This window comes from Typopeltis vanoorti, chromosome 20 (assembly GCF_054136105.1).
Source record: "Typopeltis vanoorti isolate ZY-2024b chromosome 20, IOZ_Tvanoo_1.0, whole genome shotgun sequence".
In the NCBI taxonomy this organism is placed as follows: domain Eukaryota; kingdom Metazoa; phylum Arthropoda; class Arachnida; order Uropygi; family Thelyphonidae; genus Typopeltis; species Typopeltis vanoorti.
In genome coordinates this window covers 99658743-99673940 of record NC_143568.1, presented here as the reverse complement: position 1 = coordinate 99673940, position 15198 = coordinate 99658743, and the positions used below count along the sequence as shown (strand labels likewise).

Here is a 15198-nt window from a genome sequence, read left to right as displayed (position 1 = left end):
TTATATTTAGTTTTCATATTCACAATTATCTCTGATTCCATCTACAGTACTCTTACCTCAATTTCCAAGCTTCCAATAGTCTCCAAAGTTTTCTCATGACTTTGGTTTAGCCATTATTACACATAGCTTTCATACAGTTTTTCTCTGTATTTTCTATACTTATTTTTATCCTGGTCAAAACTAAACGGTGATAATTCATCATCATCAAATTCCTGACACATACCCTCAAGGGGTGTACAGGATATAATTTAGTACTACATGAAAAAATTTACATCATTACTAACTTCCTATCTACAATTTTCCTCAAAATAAGTCTGTTGCCTGTCAAGACTCCAACATTATCTTATCAGATCTTATATTTATATCTTCTAAGGCACTTTTTACTGTATCAATCCACCTATATCTTGGTCTTCCTCTGGGTCGTTTTCCTGCCATCCTGGCAGAGAACACTTGTTTTGCTAATCTTTCCTCGCCTGTTCTGTTTAAGCAACCATACCACCTGAGATTAGCTCTGCTAATGCATTCCTGGATGCTAATAATGTCAAATTATTTCCTAATATTCTTGTTTTTAATATGATACTGCCATTGATGCCATCTGTTCATGCCCCTAATCTTTCTCAGGACTCTCATATCTGCAGTCTCTAGTCTTTGGTCAAGTGTTTCACTTCTGACCCAGCTCTCAGATCCATAAATTAAAATTGGTTTGAACACTGTCTTGAATACAGCTAATTTAGTGTTTGGCTAATTTCTCTCTTATTCCATATAAATTTATTCAGTTGACTTCCTACCATACAAGCTTTGTTGATTCTGTTGTCTATTTCCATATTTAATTTACCATTCCATAATATAGAATCATGTTACAAGTAAATTAAATAAGGAAATAGAAATTATCACCATGTTGTACCATCAAAATATAGAATGATGGTACAACATGGTGATAATTTCCTATTTCAAATCCCCTACACACACACACACACACACACACACACACACACACACACACACACACACACACACACACACACACACACACACACTTGTATTCTAAACCAGTCTGAAGATATCATTGCTAACTTCAGATGAAAGAACTTCTTGCATGTTCTCTCCAAAAGAATTTACGCACATCTTGATGCTGGAACACAGTATTAGTAATAGTTAGTCTATTATGAAAAGAAATCCAGCAATAATTATAAGCATTGCTGTTTTCTGCAAATCTTCTCAAAGCATTTCTTTCTCATTCCAAACACATTAAATTATATCAGTTTTAAACTATGCATTTATCCATATAGAATAAAAGATTTGCATTCTCTAAGTTGCCAAAGTGTATGTTTTACACAAATGTAATGAATAAGTTTATGATAACTAAGCCCATCATATACTAGAGTGAACTAACTTACTATTCACATTGCACCTAATCATTATTCTCCTACAGCAGAAAAACAATTTTTTTTTTTTAATAATAATCCCTACCCATTAAAAGTTTAATGTATGGCACATGAATTGGTGGGCTACTGAAGAGATAATTCAGGAACAAGCCCTGCTGTAGATGCCAAACAAGAACTTTCTCAAGCTACTTCAATGCTGAGTAATTGTAAGTAGTAATTTCAGCAGACAATGAAAATATTCTCTTAACATTCATGAAGATCTGTGACATCATGGGATTCAAACTACAGTCTGCAGGCCTAGAAAATGGAGACACTACATATTTAGTTAACTAGGACCATCACCTTCCTTTAAACTGATGTTTAGGATTTACTTCAAAATTTTAATTTAAATAAATGCTTTTATCTGCCATTTTTATTGCTTGGTTAGAAAATGCTACTTCATCAGATTGAAATATGGATCTATATTTCTCAAGCACATGAAATATATTTTTGCCTACTTTTTTTTAACATTTTAAAACAGTATAATTAAAAATATAAGGAGTAAAATATCATTATCCTTTCAGGAAAGTTAGCTCAGTTGTCCGGTTTGGTCTCATTCAATCTCTTTTCTTTAATCATCTTTAACTCCTATTTTCTCCAATTGGCTGTTTTTTTTTTTTTTTTTTGAGCAGGTTGACCATTTTTTCATGGATATTTTATTTATTACTCAGTCAAATTTTTAGTTTGTTTTCTTTATAAATTCTTATTTGTGTATGTCTTGAATTTCAAATATAACTTGATTATATTTGAAAATATTACTGATCACTAATCATTCTCTTTAGGAAGTTTCAAATTTTATATATATATATATATATATATATATATATATATATATAGAGAGAGAGAGAGAGAGAGAGAGAGAGAGAGATAGAGAGAGAGAGAGAGAGAGAGAGAGCATCCATGATATTTAAAGCATGTAATTTGTACTAAAATTTTATTTTCAATCTGACTTTTTTTTAGTTAAATACTAATCCTTGGCCTTCACATTAATTTCTTACTATGATTATCTGAACATCTGCAAACAATAAGGAAATAAATGTAATTCCACAATCCAGTTTAAATGCTATTTTATACTTTTCTTCCATTCTTGACTATTTCATCTATGTAGATATTAAATAAGAGTGATAACATTGGAAATCCTTGGACTCCCATTTATTGGTTTCTATTCTGAAACTTCATTAATTTTCATGACTATTTAAAAGTGTTTTGATACATGTTATTACTCAGAACAGTTGATCTGTCAAGTAACTTCTGGAGTATATGATATAGAAGTTGTCTTTATGAATTCTATTGAAGGCTTTCTGTTAATCTACAAATACTATGAATGTTTCCATGAGGAACTGAATGCTTTTCAATTATGAATTGTTTAGCTACTTTTACATATAGTTTAGCTCTTACATCGTTTTCTGTAGTCTTTTAGGGCAGTTAATAACTTATTTTTTAGGAACTTTCAAGTATGATTTCTTCTTGTCCAGGAACGCTTCTTTAACACCGTGTCCATTATGGTGTTCTTATTTTTCTATCCTTGCAGACAATGTCTTCACTCACTTCCCTAGTCAATCAATGATTTCTTCAGAGTTTCCCACTGGGAGTCCAAGGTTTGGTATTTGTTTTTAACCAGTTAAGTTTTTCAATCATGTTTGTATAGTTGAGTCTTCAGTTTACAACTAAACATTACTCAACTTTATTTTTAAAACTTTCTTACATAATGTACTTTTCAATGTGATATTAATTTTTATCCCTTGAAACAAAGTGATGTCCCCTCCAATTTCAAATCCTCTGTACATTCTTGTATCCTTAATCAGCATGAAGATATCACTTTCAACAATGACAGCCGATGAAGCTTTTCATTACTTCTCGAGTCTTCTGTCCATGTGAACTTGTATATCTTTATGTTGAACATGGTGTTCCTAATGACTACTCTATCCTGAGCAGAAATCCAGCAGATACTTACCATTATTATTAGCTTTGTCCTTTTTTACAAATTTTCCCCAAAAGCATTCCTATGTGCTAGTTGGGATCCGATTCATTTCCTACTGTGCTGTTTAGATCTCTAATAAGGACCACTAATCTCTAATAAGGTCCGCGCGGTTAGCCTAGTGGCTATGCGCTTTGCAACCATATGCCTGGGGAAGGAGTGTCCTAGGTTCGATTCCCATCGGTGACATGAGGAGCTGAAGGATCTTCCTCAGCCATAGCCAAGTTAGCCAGTCTTGGGCGTGGACAGCAGGGTTTTTTCCCCAGTTTATTCTGGGGTTTTTCATCCCGCAAAACAGGCAAACTGGCCTCGAGAACTCAACACTACAGGCCATAGGATACGCCGGGGCATAAGGCTGACCACCTTATCCTGTAAACGGAGTGAGGTCCGATGATCAATGGACCCTCGACACCGCAAGGTAAAAGAGGGTATAAGGAAGATGAGATGATGAGATGAGATAAGGACCACTTTTTCCATTTTCTTTATGTTAGCTGCCTAGTCTAATGACTTGCAAAATTCCTCCACTTCTTCCTTAGGAGAACCATCTATGGGACCAAAGTTTTGTTGTCCATTTCTCCATTTTGAAGTTCACCCATATAACTACTTGAAACTGTCTTCCAATCAAGAAGTTTAAACCTCAACGTTTGGTGTTGAATGCAATTGCTACTACTTCCTTTCCTTGATCATTATTGTCCCAAAATAACATCATATACTTTATTATTTTGTAAAATCTCACCTGTTTTTGGCTTCTTTGTCTCAGTAATGGCAAATACGTCTATGTGATACTTTTCCAGTTCTTCTGCAAGTTAGATTGCTTTCCATTAGTGCTCCTTATATTGATGGCCCCAATCTTCAGTTTTTCTGATGTTGAGTTTATTCTTCTTCTTCTAGATGTCGAGCTGCAGTTTGTCCCAGAAGCTGACTTTTCCCTGTTTGCCCTTGGTCCCCAATGAAAATAGCTGGAGACTTTGTTTAATCAGGCCATATTCCAACCTGCATGATATCTAATCATGTTATACCACTGCTAGCTTTTACTTATTTGTTTAGTACTCAGTGAATATCTACTAACAGGCAGGTTGTTTTACTATTTTTTTTAACTTCTTCAGAAATATTTCTGATAAGAAATAGGAGAGATACATAATTTATACCTTTACAACTAGTTTTAATGTTATGTATCTATTAATGTGTGCACATGCATGGGAAATCAATAAACAGGAAAACACAATTAAGTATTAAAATTATGGTCCAGAAAGAATAAACTACCGTTAATTTTTTACCATTAGGAGAGAATATGCAGAATGGCCTTCAGCAATAAGTTACAGAAGCGATATGACTAAGAAAAAATTAAATATTTAGTATAGCTACGACAGGTAAAATTTAAGAAAAGCTTGTTAGACAGATAAATCAATATGAATAAATGTTAATTTAGTGCAATTATTTATGATCACAAAACCACACACCCTTTCATTTCTAAATTAAGGTTGTCTTGGGCAGCATTAGGATTTGCATTCTCTTTGTCAGTAGTTATCTCCAAAACTTCAGACTTAGTCCTTCTTAAGAAATATGGAGCTATTAAACTGCGCAAGTTTTCTGCAATTTCAGTTCCCAATTTGCGTTCTCCAGGTGTAGCATCCTTTTCTCTTGCCTGGAATAAAGTTCATAAAATTTCATCAAAAAATATATCTAATATAGATTACAGTAAAACCATAGCTATCCATTACATTAAAGGGTTATCAGAAAAAATAAATAGAATACTACATCACTATAATCTTAATATTACTTTTAAACCACCTATAAAATTAAAAAAAAATCATATTCAACTCCTCTAAGGATCCTCCCCCTCCACCACCACTGGCTCAACCCTGGTGTTTATCATATCTACTGCACCTGTAACTTACCTTATATTGGTGAAACTGGATATACAATCCCTATCCAGAAAAAAGAACACAAACGACACATTAAATTTAATCATTTTGGTGAAGCAGGTCTCTCAGACTTAACAACCTACACTAAATTGATTGGAAAAATACATGTTCTTCACAAAATAAATAATATACAAAAACTTGGTATGAACGGAAATGTAAAGAAGCTTGTTCAATTTTGATTAACCATCCTAATCGTAACAATAATGGTGGCATAAAAATCCCAAGAATTCGGATAGCACACATTCAGCCCTCTTAGTTCTTCAAGTTTTTCAGCAAACCCTGACTTTAGGACTCGAAGCAATTATTTCAAACTTTTATTGGCTCACCATCCATACTGTTTTGTTTTAATTTATATGAGGGTGGTCTGAAAAGTTCTTGGCCTCGATCATACATGGCAACACTATCGGCAAGATTTTTTTTTCCTTAAGTTGGTACATCTATCATAAGCACCCATGTGAAATTGCAAGTCATTCTATCAAGTAGTTTGTTTTATACAGCTGTCTGAAGCAAGTGTTGTCTGCATCCCTTAAAATGCATAAAATTGAGTATTGTGCAGTTAAAAAATTCTTTGTAAAAGAAGGTTTACCGCCAAAAGAAATTCATTCTAAGTTCATAAAAGTTTATGGGCACTCTTCTCCTTCGTTTTCGACAATTAAGAAATGGACTGCCAAGTTTAAACGTGGCCGTAACATACAGCCATGAAGATGATCCACGTGAAGGATGTCCAAAAAGTGTAATAACACCAGAAATCATTGATCAAGTGCACGATATGGTATTGGATGACCGGCGAGTCAAAGTGTGTGAAATTGCTGAGACTATAGGCATTTCAAAAGAACATGTAGGATATATTTTGCATGAAGAATTGCAAATGAAAAAGCTTTGCACAAGATGGGTGCAGCGCTTGCTCACAGCAGATCCAAAAACGCACTCGCATGAAAATCTCTGAACAGTGCTTGGAGCATTTTAACAAGAAAAAAAACTGATTTTGTGGATCGATTTATTACTATGGATGAGACTTGGATTCACCATTACACACCAGAATCCAAACAGCAGTCAAAACAGTGGACAGAAGCCAGTTGCTCAGTGCCAAAAAAAAAAAAAAAAAAAAATGTCGGTTCCATCAGCAGGAAAGGCCATAGCATTGGTGTTTTGGGGATGCTAAAGGCATTTTGTTTATTAATTATCTTGAAAACAGTAAAATACCAGGGAATATTATTCTGATCTTTTAACCAGACTGGATGAAAAAATTCGTGAGAAAAGACCCAGTATGCATAAGAGAAAAAAAATCGTCTTTCATCAGGACAATGCACCTGCCCACAAAGGTGTTATGGCAATGGAAAAATTAAAGGATCTGCACTATGAATTGTTGGAACATCCACCTTATTCCCCAGATTTCACTTCCTCTGACTTCTATCTCTTCCCAAAACTAAAACTCTTCTTCGCTGATCAGTTTTTCTTCGAATCAAGAGGTGATCGCAGCAGTAGAGGGGTATTTTGCAGATCTTGCTGAGAACCACTACAGGGACGGGATAATGGCACTGGAGCATCGCTGGAATAAATGTATTGGTCTTAAGGGAGATGATGTTGAAAAATAAAAATAAGTTTGAAATTATAAATTCATTTTTTCATTGTTAGGCCAAGAACTTTTCAGATCACCCTCGTATGTATACTTATATGAGTAACTTTGTGTGAACATGTTGCTCTCTAGCTTAATTTATTTTCATAACCAAATAGATAATAATAACAAAAGGACTCTAGCATTGATGTTGTAAGGTTTTTTTTCTTTTCAGATCAATAGTTTTAACAGTTGACCAGATCAATGTAACTTTAGCATACCACGTAGACTGTAGTGCAGCTTGTTTCATTGTATATATGTGTATACTCCAGATGATGACCTTAATGTGAAGGGCAAACCATCGAGTTTTTATTTTGGTTTATATTAAACTGAAGTTTTACTGTAACACGGTAGTCATTTCCATAATTTTTATGATGAATTCTGATCACTGTGTATCCATGAAGGAAAGAACCTTTATTATTTATTAGGCACTTTATTAGTGAGCAGGATTACTAATCTATGGTCCTCTTCATGTCGAACCTATGGCTGATGAAGTTTCCTTTATATTCCTTACCATTATACCAAAATTTAAATTTTAGTTCAAATTGGATGATTTGATCAACTGTTGACAGATAACCAGCCATGTTATCACAGCTAAACTACATAGCAATTTTTCTTCTATATACAGCTAACTAACAAGTGATATATTTCAGTCATTGTCTGTTAAAATGAAGTTTTATGCACTGAATTTGGGATTCATGTACTATTTTTATTTGTGAGATTTATCAAAGTAATGAACACCTCTTTAGACCACTTGATTTTATTTATCAATATCTGACTTATGAAATTACACTCGGCAACAAAATGAAAATTTTTTTTGCCTTGAAGAAAGAATACTTGAGTAGATTAGAATTATGGCCAAAGCTACTATAGGAAATCAAATTCTCTAGTTTATCTACTTCTTTTGCAGATGAAAAACACAAGTTTGTAACAACTACAATAAGCATGGTTGTATAAAACTGGGCCAAATCTGGGAAGCACCTATTCTGAGAATATCAGCCACACAAGAAACACTCATCCCAGCCCACTAGGGGGTAGTATTTTAGGTCTTTAGACTTACCTTTGTTTCTGTTTGTCATACTTACCTGATGCAGTGCCTGCATGCATATATCGATCTGTGTTTTGTTTCCCAAAGATAGCAGTTTGAATTGGCCAAAATATTGGAAGTATTAATTGAAAGTTTATTCTAATTAATCTCTAGTATGTGCTGTTAATTTCCTTCAATAATACCATTAAGTAATAACCTCAGTTTAATATAAAGAAAGATAATCAGCCAACATTTCAACCTTCATATTAAAGTCATGTGTATACTCCAGATGACTTCATATTAAAGTCATCTGGAGTATACATACATACATACATATAAAGAAACAAGCTACATTACAATACAGTATGCTAAGGTTCCACTAATTTGGTCAATCATCAACACTAGTCAGACCTTGTGGTGAAAAATTAAAATACTATACTTCATAAACAAAACTAAATACATAATGCCCAGTAAAGATGACATATTAGTCAGTTTTGATGTTTCTGCCCTTTCACAAATGTCCTAATCAATAACAATTCTTTTACAGAAGAAATTTCCACCTGATAGTATGTCTCTTTTTGCCTACATATTGGTTACTTTGTGTGGCAAAAAAGAATTTTACCTACAAAAAAAGAAGGTACCACCATGTGCTCATCACTACTTTCCCCTCTCTTCCCCACTGCTAACTTTTTTATGGAAGCTTTTGAGCAATGTGCTCTAGATCCTGCTGCTTTAAAACCTACAGTCTTGCTTAGATACATTGACAACACTTTTGTTATATGGTCATATGGCTGCCAAATTTTAAACACTTTCCTTAGCCACCTGGGAAGCACCTATTCTGAGGATATCAACCAAACAAGAAAGAACCCCCCATCTCAACCCACATACATCAATGTGTACAATTTACCACTGAAACTGAAAATCAAAACTCACTTCCTTTCCTAGATACAACTGTTACAAGTCTTCCTCCAAGCAGTCTATCCTTCATTGTCTACCACAAGTCCACACATACCAGCCAATACATACATGCTAACTCTTACTACCATCAAACCCAGCTTCACAAAAACTGGAGTCATTAACATCCTCAAAAACAGAGCTATAGCACTTTGCTCTAATGAGCAAAGCTCTTAAGCAAGAATTACAAATTATTACCATTACATTTATAAACAACAGCTATATCAAAAATACCATCAATAAAATTCTTTACAAAACTACAAAAGAGAACACAAATGACACATAAAATGCAAACATTTTGGCAAATGAGGCCTTTTGTATCACATTCTTAATACTCTGAATCCAACTGATAGGAAAGGCACCTGTTTTTTTACATCATACAAAAATCTGGTATGAACACAAATTTAATGAAGCCTGTGAAATTTTGATTAACCATCCTAATTGAAACAATGATGACTGCTTAAAAATCCCAATATGGATGGTACACATTCAGCTCACATAACTTCTGTTTCATTCTCCAGCAAACTCATTTTTTTTATTTTAATGTTGCTCCCACCAATAAAATGTTATTTGCAAGCCTATAATACATTTGCACTGTGGATTGTACTGATTGTGTGATTGTACTGTGCTAAGGATTTTTTTTCTATTTTATCAATTTTCAATTTTTTTTGTATTTTTAATTTGTTTTCTACATAATCTAACAAACCTGCTCTAGTGATCAAACATAGAACTTTTTTCAAGCCACTCCAGGCCTCCAATAATTTAGGACTAAGCAAAAATTTTCAGCTCTCATTTCATACATTGGCCAACATTGATTCTCTATCAAATAAATTTTCTGTCAGTGATCTCCAGTGTAACTTTTTAATATATCTGTTAGTCATTTTTACCTAAACAGATAAAATCTCTAGGTTTGAAGCAGTAGGTTTTTTTCCACCAGAGATAAGGCTAGTATTGTTAATGGTTGACCATATTATTGTGACTTTAGAAAACTATGTATGTGCTCTTGCTCCTGTAAATCTTCCTATTTCAGACAAACATTACGAACCTGATATCTGTCTGGAGGAACTTGAAAACTACATCCATTACCTACGCTACAGCTGTACTGAAATAGGCAGACCATGCCATGGAAGCAAATCACTGGATCCAATGAAAGAAATCTTTCTTTTATACAGGAACAGAAGCAAATCGGATATTATTTCTAGAATCTGCCACAGCATTACAGCATTCACCAAATCTGAACATATGGCAGCATCATTAAGATCTTGCCTTTCATGCTGTGTTGTAAAATCTCTCATGATATGCAACTTTGTAACTTATCATGTTCGTTTTTTACGTTTAGGAGAATGAACTCGGAGAAATGTTAATTAGTGACTTAGTCTTTTTTGTAATAGTATTGTATTGGGCCTTTGTTAAAATAATGTGGCTCATGACATCATCATGTAAGGCTATTAAGTCATGTTAAATCAGTAAGTATTAATTCAGGGAAGAATTCCAGGAATTGTCATAGACGAAAATTTCCAAAGATGCACGAAGAACGACATCATTATCCAAAAGTCAATACATGACTATAGTGAAGAATTCTAAAAATTGCAATGGATACAGAATTCCAAAGACATGTGGAGAATGATGTCAACATGCCCAAAGGTCAACATGTGACCATTTGCGAGAAACGTGCAGGTGCACAAAAGAGGTTCGGGCTTATATAAGGCAAGTTGTGGGAAGGAAGTTTGTCTTAATGAGTCTGCCATCATACACAATCCGTTGTCGGGAATTGAAAGAGAAGTGTCGCAGGTTTCGAGTCTTCTACCTGGGATAAACAAATTTGCTAGACTATAGAGCATGAGAGATAAGACATAGCATAAGCATATACATGGCAGCAGTCAGAGGTTAAGATGGCCAACCATAATAACGAAGGATAATTAAAGATAAAGACAAATGCCGCAGTCAACATAATCAACAAAATATATTTTTACAATTGAACAAACCAAAAGTGGTGAAGCAGTGACTGTTTTGCATGTCGATTTAACATAATTGATAATAATAAAAAAATTAAGCAAAGTTTTATTAAAATGTAATACAATTGTTGGAGTGTTATTTTATTTTTTGAGCAGATGTCAATAAAGGTACATATATTTCACTTTAGTTTCTTTTTTTTCTGATTCAAGTAATTAGTATTTTTAACATACTTGCTTTCTTAAAAATGCAAAGGTTGTGAACAATTTTTTAAACACAAAACGTGGTAAGTGTATACAACCTTAAAGTTGTCTATATCACGACAGCAACCAACCTTATGGCAATTTTTGTAGGTAGAGAGGTGGAATCTCATTGCTCAATTCATTCACTTATTGAGACATCTTTATGGTCGCAATCAACTGTGGTGGGTAAAGTGGATGCAATGCCCATGAGAACAAACACTCTTCTATAACAATATTCTGGAAGTCCCTAGAAGTTTTTATATTGAGAGATGACTGGATATTTAAAAAAAAAAAAAAAAATTAACTGACGCATTGTTCAGTGTCTTAGTTATAAAATGTGAAGACTGTACAAATGTGCATACAGACAAAATATTGTATTCAATGATATCCATTATCCAAAATAAAAATTTGAATAGTTGGATTATAAATAATAAATATTGAAGCTAAATGAAAATTTCTATAACAAATATTTTAAACATACCCTTGTAATGGGGTGCTCATAATGAAGTTTGAATGTACGAAGAGAACCAAGCAATGCACCTTGATGAACAAAGTCATATAAAGCCCAAAGTTCCTAATTTAATAACAAATAATTATAATTAATAAGAATATCATTGCAAATTATTTTATTTCTATTATTATTATTATATACATCAAAATAATGAACACAGAATTACCTGAAGATTGTTCTGAATAGGTGTTCCTGTAAGAACGATCCTGTTTTTAGCTGGAATGGCATGAACAGCTTTAGTAGTTTTTGTTGGATTTTTAATCTTATGACCTTCATCCAAAATCACGTAATCCTATTATACATAAATACAGCATATCTTCAACGATCTTGTTTTACAGTATTAAATATGGGACAAGTATAACTTGAGTTTAACTTAATTTTGTTAGTAAAAAAAATAAAATAAACAATAAAAGAATAAATTATAAATAATAATTTTTTTAATTTGATATCTCAAACATTTTCATGACAAGTGTATTCTGAGTTTAGCAGTTCTGCTACTATATTTCCAAATATTTCACATTCCTTAAAAATTGTTTTGAAGAGAGAGAACATGAAATAGGCAACATGCTATATTCACATGTTTTAATTTTTGGACATAACAGATTTAAAAAAGTAAGTATGGGAAAACAAGAATATATGAAAAAGTTACTGAAAGAAGCAAAAAAAAGAAGAAACCGAAGAGCAAGAGTAAAGGTTGTAAGTCCACTGCCAAGGTATGATATGAGTGAATCATATAGGTCCTTTTGTCTTCATTTAAATTCATTCAAAACATCTAATATTTGCTTACCATTCCCTCTGCCCAAGCTATGCATCATTGTAAATGAATATGCATAGATTGAGTATAAGGAATGGTGAGCAAATTTAAATGTTTTGAATGAATTTGATGGACAGAGACAAAACTACTTCTTATAGGATTTACTGATTAAACCTGAATAATAGATATGGTGTTAAATGCCTGGCAAAGGTTCTGTTCAGTAAGAGAAAGGAAGTGCCAAATCAGAGAAACTAAAAGTATTGCAGGGAGGGGACACAATAAGCACGTGTACAAGAACCCTCGAAGTGAGTGAGTGAGAATGAGAAACATTAAACAATGCAATTCACATGTCATTTTATTGTATGAAGTGAGAAAATTACTCAGACAAGACCTTCCCCTACTCTCACATAAACAGTGTTTCTACTTTGTCACTATAGAGGTAACAACATGCAGAAACAACATTATGAGAGCAAGTGATTGGAGTGACTATGTGAGAGAGTTTATCAATTAATCAGACTGACCTTATCTGGATAACATCAAACATTCTTGGAGAAGTTTTAGATGCACCATCCCAAATGCATGAGCAGTACACCAAAGTTAAGCAGACCTGAGTTTTATACATTTTAGCAGATGTGCAAGGAAAAGATGTGTGCAGAAAAGTATACAAATTTTTTTGGAGGCTGAAGAAACTATAGCTTTGCCAGGAGAAGCCAGAGGTGCAACTCAGCCCATAAAGAGACATCCAATCCTATCTGAAGATTATCTGAATATTATCAAGATCAAGGAGAAGAGAGATATCTTTCTTGCAAGAGACAAGATTGTTTTGGTAGCAGTGAAGTTCATCAGTTTATCCTTGTCTTGTGCTATGTTTAAGGTTGACTATGGAAGGCTTTTGATGATTCTAATGACTGTGCACTACAAGGTTTGCAAATTATGAAGATGAATGAAATCATCAGCATAAAACCACATCTAGATTATTATGCAGATCTGGTCACTTGAGTTCTTTCTTGGCAAAGTCAAAGTGTTGGAGAAAACCCACAGGTGAGTAACCAAAATGGTGATTAATTTATGAGGCGGAATGCACCTTATGGGGAAAGCAATTTCACTTTTATAGAGTAGATGTTAAAAGAAACAATGTGTCACCTCTGGAGATTGTATAAAGGTGTGGTTAGCAAGAACATGAGGAACTACATTTTTCATAGAGTAATTGAAAGAGTAGATGGTAAGATGGAGAAGATGGTAAGTTAAATATGGAAATAGACAACAGAATCAACAAAGCTGGTATGGTAGGAAGTCAACTGAATAAATTTATATGGAATAAGAGAGAAATTAGCCAAAACATTAAATTAGCTGGATACAAGACAAATTTTAAAACCAATTTTAACTTATGGATCTGAGAGCTAGGTGAGAAGTAAAACACTTCACCAAAGACTAGAGACTGCAGATATGAGAGTCCTGAGAAAGATTAAGGGCATGAACAGAAGGCAGCAATGGCAATATCTTATTAAAAATTAGGATATTAGGAAAGAACTCAATATTGTCAGCATCCAGGAATGCATTAGCAGAACTAATCTCAGGTGGTATGTTCACTTAAGCAGAATGGGAGAGGAAAGATTAGCAAAACAAGTTTTCTCTGCCAGGCTGACAGGAAAAAGACCCAGAGGAAGACCAATATATAGGTGGATTGATACAGTAAAAAGTGCCTTAGAAGACAGAAATACAAGGCCTGATAATATTGGAATCTTGACATTTAACAGACTGATTTGGAGGAAAACTGTGGATAGGAAGTTGGTAATGATGTAAATTTTTCATGTAGTACTATCATATCCTGTATACCCCTTGAGGGTATATATCAGGAATTTGATGATGATGATTGAAGGAGTAGAATGGGTTGCCAGAGGCAGTCACGAGTGCTCAATCAGTGTTTAAGGAGAATTATGATGGATACTATGGTTAGTGTAGACATCATTCTTTTTGAATGTATGGTCAAAAAAGACATATCAGAGATGTGAACTAAAAATGGGCTCAAACCTGGACTAGCTTTTCACACAACCAGTGAAAAACAAGAGTTAAATGGTAACTCACTAAAATGCTGTGCATAGAATTTAACTATTATGGATTGTATATTTAAAGAAGCATAAGCTGTCCAAAAGCAATGTAATAAAAACGAAGGTCTCCTATAAAATCAACTCTGGGCAGCATGCATCAAGGATCAACACACTGAGTTAAGACTATGAAATAAGCTCTGCCACATCTTGTAACAATGAACTGTGCATGCGATATCTTGTTCCTACATTTTAAAAAAAAGAGTTAATTCAGAAATCTCTTTGTAAATACTGTTTATGTTCTCTCCCAATCTGAAGTACACAACAGCATTGCATGAAACTAGTAATTAACAAAATACGGATACAAGTCACAGAAATTCTCTTTTTTTAGCTCTTATGACTGAAAACATGTAGAAAATGGAAGAAGAGCTTGAATATACCTAAACATAATTAACATCAAGGAATATAGTATACAAATATGGCTATTAGTCTTCACTTGAAGTCAGGCACCTTACAATAAGTGATTCATTCCTATTAGAAATCCATTTTTTACTCAAGGATCCAGAACCAGTTTGGAGATATCACTATCAACAAAACAGACAATACTTATTTCTTGCATGTCTTCATGCACCTCTTTATGTTGGAAAGAGGTGTATGAAGTAATGACTATTTCATGTTATGAACAGAAATCAAGCAGATACTTACCATTATAAACTCTGCTCTTTTCTCCAAATTTTCCCAAAATGTTTCTATGTCTTATTCATTTCCTA

At 33.6% G+C, this 15198-nt stretch overlaps 1 protein-coding gene across 4 annotated transcripts in view; it reads right to left on the bottom strand.

Moving 5' to 3' along the window:
• LOC150095706 (DNA excision repair protein ERCC-6-like) overlaps nucleotides 1-15198 on the bottom strand; it is a 269923-nt gene that overhangs the window by 180948 nt on the left and 73777 nt on the right. For all 4 annotated transcript variants that reach the window (XM_090409872.1, XM_090409870.1, XM_090409874.1 and 1 more), the window contains exons 6-8: nucleotides 11796-11921; nucleotides 11600-11692; nucleotides 4863-5047 (exon numbers count right to left, since the gene is read on the bottom strand). In XM_090409872.1, the coding sequence (XP_090265998.1) occupies nucleotides 4863-5047; nucleotides 11600-11692; nucleotides 11796-11921 (404 nt within the window). The remainder of the gene's footprint in view (nucleotides 1-4862; nucleotides 5048-11599; nucleotides 11693-11795; nucleotides 11922-15198) is intronic.